The sequence below is a fragment of the Sander lucioperca genome, chromosome 17 (genome assembly GCF_008315115.2).
Source record: "Sander lucioperca isolate FBNREF2018 chromosome 17, SLUC_FBN_1.2, whole genome shotgun sequence".
Classification (NCBI taxonomy): Eukaryota; Metazoa; Chordata; class Actinopteri; order Perciformes; family Percidae; genus Sander; species Sander lucioperca.
The window spans coordinates 11,270,652-11,284,240 of NC_050189.1; the positions used below are offsets into that span (position 1 = coordinate 11,270,652).

A 13,589-nucleotide genomic window follows, 5' to 3' on the forward strand; every position below is an offset into this window, starting at 1 on the left:
TAGCTAAAACAATGCGCAAGTTATGGAGGAACAACTTCCTGTAGGTGGCTGTTAAAACATGAACGGTTGTATCTTGGCAAAACTTATTCCGATTTACAGAGTTAGAATGTGTGGTCTACATGTGATGTTGCGTCTGCCAGCCCCCGACTGCAAGAAGGCGAGGGCCCGTTCATCACTGCTTGCAGCTTTAATTATTACACTATAATATTAAAAGTAGCATAACTATTTTTTATCAATCAAAGTGTCACAGAACATTCATTTGCTACTCTGCTACTCTGCTTTCTCAATCCCAACAGTCCAATCAGCATTTAGTGTCCAGTCCACTTCTTCTGATGAGGCATGAGTTGACCACACAACCATGCTAATTTTAAGACTAAGCCATACGTGTGTGTGTGTGTGTGTGTGTGTGTGTGTGTGTGTGTGTGTGTGTGTGTGTGTGTGTGTGTGTGTGTCTAACTGGAAAAACAGGCACCGTTAAGGCACCTACACCATTTTAAAAGTTTAATTGTTTTAGGACCTGTATCAGAAAAGAACCCAAACGATACCCAACCCTACTCTGGGTCCTCCACAGGGTGACTAGACACCAGTCCTATAATTTGAATGAGGAAATCTGTGAATAGTTTTAGATGTATTCCGACTCTGACATCTGCCGTTGTTGTTTTTTTTTTAATGTTGTGATATACGTAGGTCTTAAATTTCATTCATAATGGTCATAAAAAGGTCTTAAGTCAAATTTGACTTGGTAAAACCTGCAGAAACCCTGTATTGTGACAACATTTGTTGGTTTTGTGAGCTAACGACTGCTTTCTATCAGAGCTAAAGTTGTGGTTCTAGGAGTCCAGAGTTTATTCTGCTGTCTACGTAAATTGTGCCTGTGGCCTCCAAAGATTGCGCACAAGTGGCGAGCGCCGACAGAGGCGAAGGCCCTATTGAAACTGAAGGAATTATTTTACCGGCAAATGAATTGCCTTTTTGAGGGGCTTAACATATTCAAAAACTCACCAAAATTGGCGGTCGCATCAAGTCTGTTGAAAATTTACAAAGTTAAAAAAATTGAACCCCTGCAGTGCGTTTAACGTAGACTCACGAAAATTGGTACACATATGTAACATGTCAGGATGTACAAAAAACGTCATTGGAGCCATACCCTAAACCCAACAGGAAGTCCGCCATTTTGATTTCAAAGTTCGAAATGAATGCGATTTTGGCCATTTCCACGTCGTACTTTAACAAACTCCTCCTAGAGATTTCATCCGATCAACTTCAAATTCGGTCTGTGCCATCTTAAGACGTTAAAGATGAAAAGCTGTTAAAAGAAAAACTTTTCGTCATAGGGCGTGGCCGTGGCGGGGCGGCCATTTTGTGAGTTTCTCCATCAAAACAGGAAATGGGTGTAACTCAAGTGTACATTGTCCAGTTGGCTCGAAACTTTTCACGATTCATAAGAGTCCAACCCAAATACAGGCCAAATAAGGACAAATAAAGGCTGATATTTACTTAAAGTCATAGCGCCCCCTAGTGGCAATAGGAAGTAGGCCTAAAAGTCAAGGTGCTATACTTTAACGAACTCCTCCTAGAGATTTCATCCGGCGGACTTCAAATTTGGTCTGTACCATCAGACCACCCACACCCACACCATTTTCGTCAAACGGTGTGGGCATGGCATGGTGGCCATTTTGAGTGTTTAGCGATGAACAAAAAAATTGTTGTAACTTGAGTGTACGTTATCGTATCCGCCCGAAATTTATCACATTTGACAAGGGTCCAGATCTGAGGACATCTACAGGCCAATATTTACTTTTGGTAATAGCGCCCCCCGCTGGCAAAAGGAAATGCGCCTTGTATGACAAACATCATCCGATTTACATGAAACTTATGTGTGGTCGACATGTGATACTGAGCTGCCCCCTATACTTTAACCACGCCCACTTACTCAGGCCACGCCCCCTTTCATAACATTTGAACCGTTTAAGGTAGAGTCTTGTGTGAGGTGTCATTGAACTCAGAAGAGAGTTCCTTTTTAATTGGTGATGGTTTGACACACCCCCTATAGCTTAGCCACGCCCCTTTTCACAGCTAATGAACTGTAGGACATAGAGTCTTGTGTGAGGTATCGTTGAACTCAGCAGGGAGTTCCCTTTTCATTGGTGACGATTTGCAGTGTCTGAGTGCTGCGCAAATGCACGGTCGCAAAGAGCGGTGTCCGCCAGTAACCCCGACGCGCGCAGAGGCGTGAGGGCCCATCCATCGCTGCTTGCAGCTTTAATTAATTATTCTTTTTTTGTGCCTGTTTTCCAGATTAGGAAAACACATTTGCTTTTTTTCCTCCTTTGTTCTCCTTCACCTCAAATGTTAAGGAGGTTTTTTAGCATTTTTCATGTCCCAAAAAACTACCTTTGAGAGAAGCAAAGAGATGAAAGTATTACAGACAGAATTTAATAGCAACAGTTTAATCTTTATTGTTTCAGCATGAATTATCTCATATTATATGATTCAACACAGCCAAACTCTCGTGTGCTTTACTCTGCTGCTTCTTTTCCCTGTAAAAAAACACAGAAATGGTTTGTGTGAGTTTGAATTAGTGATAGGGGACAATAATTGTGATCTGTTCATTTCATAGTATTTAAACCTAATGCTTTATAAGGTGAATATAATACTGTAAAGAATCTGCTCTAACATATTGACAGATATACATCAATAAATAATTGCTTTGTTGGTTATTTTTCACTAAACTGAGGTATGTATTTACCTTGCCAGAGTCACGGCTCTTTGCCCTCAGCTTGTTGACCTGGGACTCTGCGATGTCAGCGCGCTCCTCAGCCTCCTCCAGCTCATTCTGAACCTTCCTGCACTTGGACAGATGAGTGTTGGCCTGCTCCTCCTGAAATACAAGACATAGAAATTTTTTTTCAAAAAGATCCATTACATTAAAATAACTATGATATATTGTCAAACTTTCAGTGTTGAAAATGTATATTTTGTCCTTACCGCCTCCTCAGCCTGCCTCTTGTAGGCCTTGACCTTCAGCTGCAATTTGTCAACCAGATCCTGCAGCCTGCCAACGTTTTTCTTGTCCTCCTCAGTCTGTAATAGGCAATAAAAATGTGCATGTGTATTTTTAATGGTAAATATATTAGATCATTGTTGTACTGTACATGGTAGCTATCAAAGTGACTGTACCTGATAGGTGAGCTCCTTCACCCTCCTCTCATATTTGCGGACACCCTTAATGGCATCTGCTCCGCGTCTCTGCTCAGCCTCAACCTCTGCCTCCAGTTCACGCACCTTCAAAAAACAAGACAATAAGTATCCGTCTTTCTTTTCCAAAAGTCTTGCTTCAGTTGTGCAAATTCTTAACGTGACTTTCATACCCTGGACTCGAGTTTCTGGAGCTGCTTCTTGCCACCCTTCATGGCCAGGTTCTCAGCCTCATCCAGGCGGTGCTGCAGGTCCTTAACAGCGACCTCCAGGTTCTTCTTCATCCTCTCCAGGTGAGCGCTGGTATCCTGCTCCTTCTTCAGCTCCTCAGCCATCATAGCAGCCTAGAAGAGAAAGCACAAAATGTTAATGAGAAATATCTTGGACACATTGGAGTGAAAGGAAGAACAAATGAAATGTAATCCTACATCAGTGATGGCCTTCTTGGCCTTGTCCTCTGCATTTCTTGCTTCCTGAACAGTGTCATCCACTTCACTCTGGACCTGGACCAGGTCAGACTCAAGCTTCTTCTTGGAGTTCAGAAGGCTTGTGTTCTAAAAGGCAAAAAAAAGGCACTTTAGTCATTACATGCCTGATTTTCACGTTATTTAATTGTCATTAGATTTTTTAATTATTGAAGAAATGATTGGGCTTGTTCACCTGAGAGTGCAGAAGTCCAACACGCTCACTGGCATCCACCAGCTCCTGCTCAGCAACTTTGCGACCTCTCTCTGTCTGTTCCAGAGCAGCTCTAAGTTCCTCGATTTCAGCTACCATCAGACCGTTCCTGCGATCCACCATAGCAGCTTGTTCCTTGAAGTCTTCCTGTGCTCTGACAGCATCATCAAGGTGCAGTTGTGCATCCTAGTGATATAACATCAGGAAAATATTCACATGAATGCCAAAATGTACCTGCACTGACCATAGTCCATGCAACAACTCTTTGTCTAACAATACCTTCAGCTGCGCCTGCACATTCCTCAGCTGCTTCTGGGACTCAGCAGCCTGGCGATTGGCGTGGCTCAGCTGAATCTCCATCTCATTCAGGTCTCCTTCCATCTTCTTCTTGATTCTCAGGGCATCGTTTCTGCTCCTGACCTCAGAATCCAGAGTGCTCTGCATGGAGTCAATCACCCTCTGGCTGTTCCTCTTGATCTGCTCCATCTCCTCATCTTTCTCTGCCAGCTTCCTGTCCACCTCACCCTTAATCTGGTTGAGCTCCAGCTGGACACGCAGGATCTTAGACTCTTCGTGTTCCAGAGTTCCCTAATGATATCAAAGAATTAAATATTAATCTTTGCCTTAAAACCTTTTTTGTATATTTGTCTATGATTAAGATTTTTTTTCAGAAGATTTCCCCGAGAAAAAAGTACCTCAGCCTCTTCAAGAGCCGTCTGGATCTCAGCCTTCTCGGTCTCCACCTGCTTCTTGGACTTCTCCAGCTCATGGATGCTCTTGCCAGTCTCACCAATCTGTTCAGTCAGATCTGAGATCTCCTCTGTAGAGAGATACATGGGTTTTATATTGTTAAGCCTTACAATGTAAAATAAAAACACTTTATTCTAACACAATTGAATACAATGTAAGAAATACATGTGATGAATACAATGTAGCTATTACATAAAGTAGAACTGACGTTGCAGGTTCTTGTTTTCCCGCTTCATGGTCTCCAGCTGATCCAGAGATTCCTCATAAGAGTTCTTCATCTTGAACAGCTCAGTGCTGAGAGAACGAGCCTCCTTCTGTGCTCCCTCGAGCTCGGCCTGACCCTCCTCGAACTTCTGTTTCCACTCTGCCAACACCTGAATAACGTAATACAATTCAGTTGGTTATGTAGCAATATGGGGAAAAATAAATATATGTTTAATTTTTTTGTATGGCTTGGCCACACAAAGTAAACAATGCTACCTTGTCAAAGTTCCTCTGCTTCTTGTCCAGGTTGGCAGCCAGCCCATTGGCCCTCTCCACATCAATCATGAGGTCCTCCACCTCACTCTGGAGCCTCTGTTTGGTTTTCTCAAGAGAAGCACACTTGGAGTTCACTGCCTCAATCTGCTCCTCAGCCTCCTGAAGACGCTGAGCCAGCTTTTTCCTGTTTGAAAAAGATAACATTTGTTTTCCACTGAAACTACTTTTTTCCAGATATTTTTTCATGAATGAAATACAAATTATTACATAGTCTCAGAACCTAGATGAATATAACAAAGCACTGCTTTAATCTAAAATGTTATTTTCGTAATAAGATACTAAATACAAACAATTGAAAATTGTTGTTTCGAACATTTGGTTAAATGCAAGTACTGTATTTGAGTTATGCTAAAATGCTACACTTCTGAACTGGCCATTGAATTGTTTGAATGTTACTCACTTGGATTCCTCAAGCTCCTCAGTGCGCTGGATAGCATCAGTTTCATACTTAGTTCTCCACTGAGCCACCTCACTGTTGGCCTTGGACATTCCACGCTGCAGCTCAGCCTTGGCCTCCTGCTCCTCCTCAAACTGCTCCCTCAGCAGATCACAGTCATGGCGGGCTGATTGCAGTCCATGGGCAAGAGCATTCTTGGCCTGGTGTAAGAAATATGATTGAATTTACAAAATTCCTTAATCCCAAACTAATAATACCAAGACACACTCACTTAACGGTTTCTTACCTTAACCTCCTCTTCAATCTGTCTCTTCAGCTCCTCAATCTGCTGTGTGAATGCCTGTTTGCCTCTGGTCAGCTGGGAGACAAGAGCTTCTTTCTCTTCAACTTGACGGCTGAACTCACCTTGTGTGAAAGATGTCACGATACGTTAGTTTTTGTCATGTTTCTTAATAATATACACAGCAGATCATTCAGTTTAAAAGTTTTAGATACCATTTTCTGTCAGGAGACGTGCTTTCTGTGCATTTGAGTCATTGACTTGACGGACATTTTCATCATTCTTGGTCTTCAGTTCGCTGAGTTGGTCCTCTAGAGTACGGCACAACTTTTCAAGATTTCCCTGATGAGTAAATAAGAGATGAGATCAGTGATCAGATTTTATTTATAATATTAATTACATTATTTACTATGCTGATTTGGTTAATAAAATAGCATGTAATGCATTGTGTACCTTTGCTTTAGCAACATTCTCCATGTTGCTGGAGAGGTCATCAATCTCCATCTTGTATTCACTCTTTTCCTTCTCAAGCTTCTGCTTTACACGCTGGAGGTTGTCGATCTGCTCTCCCAGCTCAGCAACGCTGTCGGCCTGCTTCTTGCGAAGAGCAGCAGCGGTGGCTTCATGCTGCAGAGTGGACTCCTCAAGATCACGACGGAGCTTCTGGAACTCGGCTTCACGCTTCTTGTTCATCTCAATCTGAGCAGCAGTGGCACCGCCGGCCTCCTCCAGCCTCTCACTGATCTCCTCAAGTTCCCTGGAGAGGTCAGCTCTCTGCTTCTCAACCTTGGCACGAGCAGCACGCTCAGCCTCAATCTCCTCCTCCAGTTCCTCAATACGAGCCTGTTGAATATAGATGTGATGTCTTTCAGTAAACTTTCACTTTTAATACACAAAGTTGGGAACACGATGCAGAAATGTTTCGTGTAATGTGATATGTCACCTGGAGCTCCTTGATCTTCTTCTGAAGCTGAGCACCCAGTGACTGCTCATCTTCAATCTTGCTAAGGAGCTGACTGATTTCAAAGTCCTTCCTGTGAGAATTATAGATAAAGTACATAGAGTTCATGCAGTTGACCACAATTTTTAAAAGAAGGGTTGTTCAAAATTCAAAAATGACGTTACTTTTTGATCTTCTCATCAGACTGCTGCTTGTCATTCTCAAGATCCATTATGGATTCCTGGGCCAGTTTCAGATCACCCTCGAGCTTTCTCTTGGCTCTCTCAAGGTCCATACGGAGCTTCTTCTCTTGCTCCAGAGAACCCTCAAGCTAAGAAATAAGATGAGTTTTTAACCATCACATTTAAGAAGAATACTCTTGCTTTGCCAATCCAAGAGACTTTGTAAACTTACATCATCCACTTGCTGCTCAAGCTTGGTCTTGGCCTTGGTCAGAGTGTTGACTTTGTCTTCCTCTGCCTGCAGGTCATCAAGAGTCTGCTGATGAGCCTCCTGAAGGGCTTTCTTTTCCTTGGTCAGCTTAGCAATGCTCTCATCTTGAGAGGCCATCTCCTCAGTCAGGTTCTTAACCTAAGTGTGCAAGAAAAATCTTGTCTTTAAACGGTCAACATTATAATCTTACTTGATCTGCTGGACAGATTATTATTTACCAACCTTGTTCTCTGTGGCATGTTTCTCTTTTTCCACTTTGGCCAAGGTAAGCTCCAGGTCATCAATATCCTTCTTGAGCTCAGAGCATTCATCCTCCAGCTTTCTCTTCTTGGCAGTGAGCTCAGCATTGATTTCCTCTTCATCCTCCAGTCTCTCGGTTGTCTCTTTGAGTTTGGCCTCGAGCTGAATCTTACTCTTGATAAGTCCCTCGCATCTCTCTTCAGCATCATTCAGATTCTCTGATTCCTAGTTAATTTTCCGAAAATAGACGTTAGCACTTTAACATTAAAAAACATGAAAAAGCAGAACTGTCCGTTTGTGTGTACTTACAGATGCTACTTGCAGCTGCAGATCATTCTTCTCCTGCAGAAGGGACACCATCTTCTCCTCCAGTTCCTTCTTCTTGGCCAGGGCAGCAGCCAAGTCAGTGGTCATCTTTTCATAGTTCTCCTTCATAGCTGCCAGCTCCTTCTCAGTTTCAGCACTCTTCAGCAGAGGCTTGATCTTGTAGTACACCTTCATCCATGGCCAGTGTTTGACATTCATGAATGAGCGGACATTGTACTGGATGGTATATACAGCATCCCTGTTGAAAAGAAGTTGCTGTTAGCGACAAATTTATTCCTCATTATTCATTCCATGGCTGTGCACTCAAAATTGTTGTTTTCAACATGCCTCATCGCTGTCATCTTCACAAACTCTTTTCTCATGAGGTAAGCACGGCACAAAGCCTGAGTCATGGTGACCAGAGATGCCAGTTTTTCATCTCTCATCTCCTCTAGGACACCCAGCAGACCGGCCTTGAAGAACACCTGATCAAAGAGAAAAGAGAAATTGACTTCATGTCTGCACTATACACTATTCTAAACATTAAACCAGAAATGACTCAGAGAACACGTACCCTACACAATTATATGAATGTCTTATATTATTAAGAAAACTTTTTTTTATCTTCATCAGGATCAGGATATGTAGCAAAACATCGTAGACAGTGAAACAATTATTCAAAATGGCTGATGGCAGCTGTGCTTTTTTCTAGGAAACGTCAATCCTGTATCGGCACTTTTACTAGTTTTTTACACTCACTTGGTGCACAAGTGAAAATGTAACCTGCCTTATCAATGGCCACATGGTGGCACAATTTCTCTATTTCTATCCTTTACTCCAGGGGTCTTCAATGTTTTTTAGCCAAAGACTCCTTAACTGAGAGAGAGAGACGGAGCAGGGACCCCCTACTACATATATTGTATAAAATGAAGTTGCATATTAAACTGGGCCTACAATAACATGTAGGGCGGCCTAAAGCCTTTATGCATACCTTTTTGCATAGAATATTAAGCTATTAAATAGCCTAATAATTGTTTTTTTATGTTAAAACACACATGTGGCACAGTGGATTAATTCATGAATTAACTATCTGTTGATGGTTATCGTAGTGACTACCTTACCAATACGCCCATAAGCCTATCAACAGTGGGGATTTATGTTTGCTAATAATAGGACTTTTTAATTTTTGAAAACTTTCAAAAATTTACAATAATTTGGCAGACCCCCTGTATTGACTCTGAGTATCCCCTAGGGGTCCTGGACCCCCTGTTGAAGATCCCTGCTTTACTCGTTCAGTGGCCTAATTTCCCATTACAAAAAATAAAATTGTGTAAGACTTTTTTAAGATACTCTTTTTATTTAACAGACAAAATGCACTGACCATCATTGGAAAGTACCACTAAAGTATATTAATGCAATCAAGGGGCTTACCTTGGTGTGTCCGAATTTGTACTCATCATGATTAACATCAATTGACCCAAGCAGCTTCTCTGAAGCCTTCTTGTTGTCAATGAACTGGCCCTCGGGGATGACACTGGCATTCAGCACCTTGTACCTTTTTATGAGAGTTAATGGTCAGTGTGAGCATTTTCTTTTAATTATCTATCAAAGTTATTTAAATATCCATTGATACCTCTGCTTGAAGTCAGCATAGAGAATTCTGCTGGGGAAACCTTTTCTGCAGATTCTGATACCCTCCAGCACACCGTTACACCTGAGCTGGTGGATGACCAGGAAGTTCTCCATCAGACCTGCAAAAAATACATTTCTTAATTACTTCCTTGAGTAAATAGTTAGGCTCTAAAAACTAGATGAAGTTTTCTATGTACCTGGAGTCTTTGACTCATTGGGAATCAGGCAGCGCACAAAGTGAGGATGGGTGCTCCTCAAGTTAGTCATCAGCTTGCCCAAGTTCTCCTGTAGATCCAGAATGGTGAGTTATATCATGCACATAACTGAGTTTGAGCATACATTGAGATACTGTATTTGAGATAAGTTTGCAATGTTAAACCTTACCCTAAACTGTGAAGACACAGTCTGCATAGAACCACCCTTCTTCTTGCCACCCTTCTTTGCACCACCAGTTTCTGTAAATGTTTATATATAGACATGTTATGTTAGAATGTGACATATCATTTACATGAGCACAGTTAGTTACAAAATATACAGTATAACCTTAAAATGTGTTTTAGTCTACTGTAGTTACTATCATACCCTCAACGACGGGAGGAAACAGAACAGCCAGCAGTTTCACTGGGGATTTCTGGTACAGCTGAATGACCGACTCATTCAGTGGATCCTTGTTCTTGTCCAGCCAGCCAGCGATATTGTAGTCCACGGTACCGGCGTAGTGCACCAAGGAGAAGTGGGCCTCAATCTTGCCCTTGGCGGGCTTAGGCTTCTCAAATGCTTTGTTTTTGCCAAGATGCTGGTCATACAGCTTGTTCTTGAAGGATGTGTCTGTGGCCTTGGGGAACATGCACTCCTCTTCGAGGATGGAGAAGATTCCCATGGGCTTGGAAAAAGTGTGAAGAAGTATGTCATTAAGTGATGCATTAAGTCAAATTAAGAACAATTATATATAATTACCAAATGAAATGATTACCTTTTCAATCAGCTCAATGCAAGCAGCCAAGTCCATGCCAAAGTCAATGAAATCCCAGATAATACCCTCCTTCTTGTACTCCTCTTGCTCCAGGACAAACATAGTGTGGTTGAAGAACTGTTGCAGTTTCTCATTGGTGAAGTTGATGCACAACTGTTCCAAGGTGTTGAACTGTGATGGGACAAATAATTAGTATAATCTCTCGCAGGGCAATAAGAATGATTCTGTCATGAAAAGTATCAGCCTCTGAATTGTTTGAAATGAAGCTTACGTCAAAGATTTCAAAGCCAGCGATATCCAGGACACCAATGTAGAACTGTCTAGCTTGTTTAGTGTCCAAACTCTGGTTGATACGGATGACCATCCACAAGAACATCCTCTCATAGATAGCCTTGGCCAGGGCAGGCACTGCGTTCATCACCTGAATAAAAACAAGGATGTGATATGTTTAAAATCAACCATCAACCATCTTGTAAAAATGGAATACTGGTATTTTAAATTTGTCTAATGAAATAAATGACACAAAAGATAAACAGAAGTGATACCAGTTTATCTCAATTACCTGAGGTACAGTCTGTCCCTTGGTGACAAACTCATTTCCGACCTTCACTCTGGGATAGCACAGAGCCTTGAGCATGTCAGCAGAGTTCAGACCCAGCAAGTAAGCAACCTTGTCAGCCTCTGAAAATAGTTCAAAGATTTCCATCATGATATGAACAGAAACCAGTGTGATTAAGAACTGTATTACTGTTTTTCCCGAGCTGGCATTAAATACTCACCCTCTGTGCCATCAGGCTCAGCCTGCTCCTCACGCTGCTTCTGCTTGAACTTCATGTTACCATGGTGGAGGATAGCACCAGTCATCCTGTAGATGCTCACCTTCTCTTCACCAGTGAAGCCCAGGATATCAATGGCATTCTGAGTTCAAAAGAGGTCCACACAAACATAATCACTTTAGACACAAATGCACTTAAAAGAGCAGTTTTGATGTGGATATATTTAAATATTTGAAAGTAAAAATCACTCACATCAGTTGCTTCCAGCTCAACTTTGTCATCAATGCTGGCCACAGTGATCTGACCCATGCTACACATGGGGAAGTCATAGGGGTTGGTTGTGATGAGTGCCTGATCTGGAGATCAAAAAAAGGGTGAACGCGTCAGAACATTGGTTTCATATGAAAACAGGTTAAACAATGTGCATCCTCTCAATCTTCTTACCAAGAATCTCAGGGATGTGGCCGGTCATCATCTGGAAGAAGATGTGGTAGCCTCTTTCATCAGAAAGCTGGTATGTCACTCTTGACTTCTCCAGCAGATCTACAAATATTGTTCATAAATTACAGTCTGACCAATTCTCAATTCCAGTTGTATGTATGTACTATGAGTATTATTACTTACATGTCTCAATATCAGCACTAGCCAGTTTGCCAGTTGTGCCGAAATGGATTCTGATGAATTTACCCTGTTTGGAACAAAGGATTCTTAATGTCCCTCCACATTGGCAATCTGTAACAAGACCTCTTTCATGTGTAGTAATTGTTCCATACTTACAAAACGAGAAGAGTTGTCATTCCTAATAGTTTTGGCGTTACCATAGGCCTCCAGCAGGGGATTGGCAGCAATAATCTGATCCTCCAGTGACCCCTATAATCCAGGTTTAGAATTACAGTCAGAAAATGACTATTTTCCCCCTTTGAAAAATATTCTATAGAGGAAGAACCCTGAGTTGTAATCATACAGTAACATACCTTTGATTCGTCCCTCTTCGGTCCACCAACTGAGATTGTTGCAAAGTACTGGATGACACGCTTGGTGTTCACAGTCTTTCCAGCACCAGATTCTCCACTAGGTATAGACATAGACTTTTAAGAATTTGCTCAAGATATTTGACTATGTTAAACAAAGTCAACAAATGTAAATGTAACAAACTTACGTGATCAAGACAGACTGGTTCTCCCTATCTGTAAATAAAAAACAAGATCATTTACTGTTTTACTGCAACATAAACCCCTTTATACTGATAAATTTTACTTTGTTTGGGTAATGACTTACCAGTAAGCATGAACTGAAAAGCGTTGTCAGAGACAGAGAAGATGTGGGGTGGAGCCTCCATACGCTTCTTGCCTCTATAGGCACTTACACATTCAGCATCGTACACTGGGAGCCACTTGTAGGGGTTCACGGTGGCACAGAACAACCCAGAGTAGGTCTGAAAGTGATCATAGAGATTTAACAGTTAACTCCATGTTTCATACAAGTTTAGCAATTCACAACGTTTTTTTTTCTCATTAGGCAGATTGTCTTACGTAGATCATCCATGCTGCAAAACGCTCTTTGAGGTTATACAGCACAGAGGCTTCATTGAGATGGGTCATCATGGCCATGTCCTCAATCTTGTCATACTTGGGAGGGTTCATTGGGAAGACTTCATCTTCTTTCACTGTCCTCTCCTGCAACAAGACATCAGACACAATGAGAACTAATCATATTGAATTCCCAGTTTACTCTGACTTCATGATACTAACCTCCTTAGTGTCCAGGACTTCGACGGTGACTTTGGCACCATCTTTCTTGAGGATTTTTGCCTTCAAGTACAGCTCCTTGACATCAGCCACGTAGCAGGCACTCTTGGCATCAAATGGTGCAGTTTGAGCCTCAATTCTCTCCTTTTCTGGCTTACGAAGGTAAACAGCAGCTTTGCCATAAATGGCCATCTCCGCGTCCGTACTCATGGTGGCGGTTTACTTCTGTGAAATAAATACAAATAAGAGTAATCTATATATATATATATATATATATATATATATATCTTCTAGCCATGACTGGAAAAGCCCAGAATTATAGAGTCCAATGAAATAATTAACATATACCTATCAAATTGAGTTCTGGGCATCATCACAAGTCAGTAAATCAAACAATAGCAATGTTAGAATGATGGTTTCTGTTCATATTATAGAACAGTTCCTAAATGTCTTGTGTTGTACTAAACATCAACAATATATCAATACCAAAATATCTTTTACATTATTACAAGAGACCTTTAGCTTAGTTAAAGCCTTTCAGACCGTCAGACTGATTGTCTATGCTGTAATTTCATTACGTTGCTCTATAATTTACACAACATCTGTTGCATGCCTCTCCGTCCAGGGAGAGATTCATGCTCAGTTTCTCTCCCCCTCTCCCCCTCCTGGACTTGACTT

At 41.6% G+C, this 13,589-nt stretch overlaps 1 protein-coding gene across 1 annotated transcript; it reads right to left on the bottom strand.

Moving 5' to 3' along the window:
• Window positions 1–2,330: 2,330 nt before the first annotated feature.
• On the bottom strand, window positions 2,331–13,136 carry LOC116060415 (myosin heavy chain, fast skeletal muscle-like). The gene is made up of 39 exons (XM_035993551.1): window positions 12,915–13,136; window positions 12,696–12,839; window positions 12,442–12,598; window positions 12,323–12,350; window positions 12,138–12,234; window positions 11,941–12,033; window positions 11,788–11,851; window positions 11,608–11,706; window positions 11,416–11,519; window positions 11,167–11,305; window positions 10,950–11,068; window positions 10,659–10,808; window positions 10,388–10,558; window positions 9,997–10,297; window positions 9,799–9,869; window positions 9,612–9,699; window positions 9,416–9,533; window positions 9,214–9,337; window positions 8,131–8,267; window positions 7,786–8,041; window positions 7,459–7,701; window positions 7,198–7,374; window positions 6,969–7,114; window positions 6,787–6,877; window positions 6,297–6,686; window positions 6,059–6,185; window positions 5,850–5,968; window positions 5,567–5,763; window positions 5,107–5,290; window positions 4,835–5,000; window positions 4,572–4,696; window positions 4,156–4,464; window positions 3,859–4,062; window positions 3,627–3,752; window positions 3,372–3,542; window positions 3,181–3,285; window positions 2,989–3,084; window positions 2,750–2,881; window positions 2,331–2,540 (listed from the first exon to the last, which is right to left on the bottom strand). The coding sequence occupies exons 1-39, from the start codon at window positions 13,119–13,121 to the stop codon at window positions 2,520–2,522; spliced, it is 5,796 nt and encodes a 1,931-aa protein (XP_035849444.1). The 5' UTR covers window positions 13,122–13,136; the 3' UTR covers window positions 2,331–2,519.
• Between the last annotated feature and the right edge of the window lie 453 nt (window positions 13,137–13,589).

What these genes read in the sequence shown, in the direction of transcription:
- LOC116060415 (XM_035993551.1), bottom strand. Translation starts at nt 13,121, where the DNA reads ATGAGTACGGACGCGGAGATGGCCATTTATGGCAAAGCTGCTGTTTAC. An exon ending in TTGCAGCATGGATGATCTAC is followed by an intron (nt 12,599 to 12,695) that starts GTAAGACAATCT and finishes GATCACTTTCAG; the next exon opens with ACCTACTCTGGGTTGTTCTG. An exon ending in TTGAGCTGGAAGCAACTGAT is followed by an intron (nt 11,306 to 11,415) that starts GTGAGTGATTTT and finishes TTTTGAACTCAG; the next exon opens with AATGCCATTGATATCCTGGG.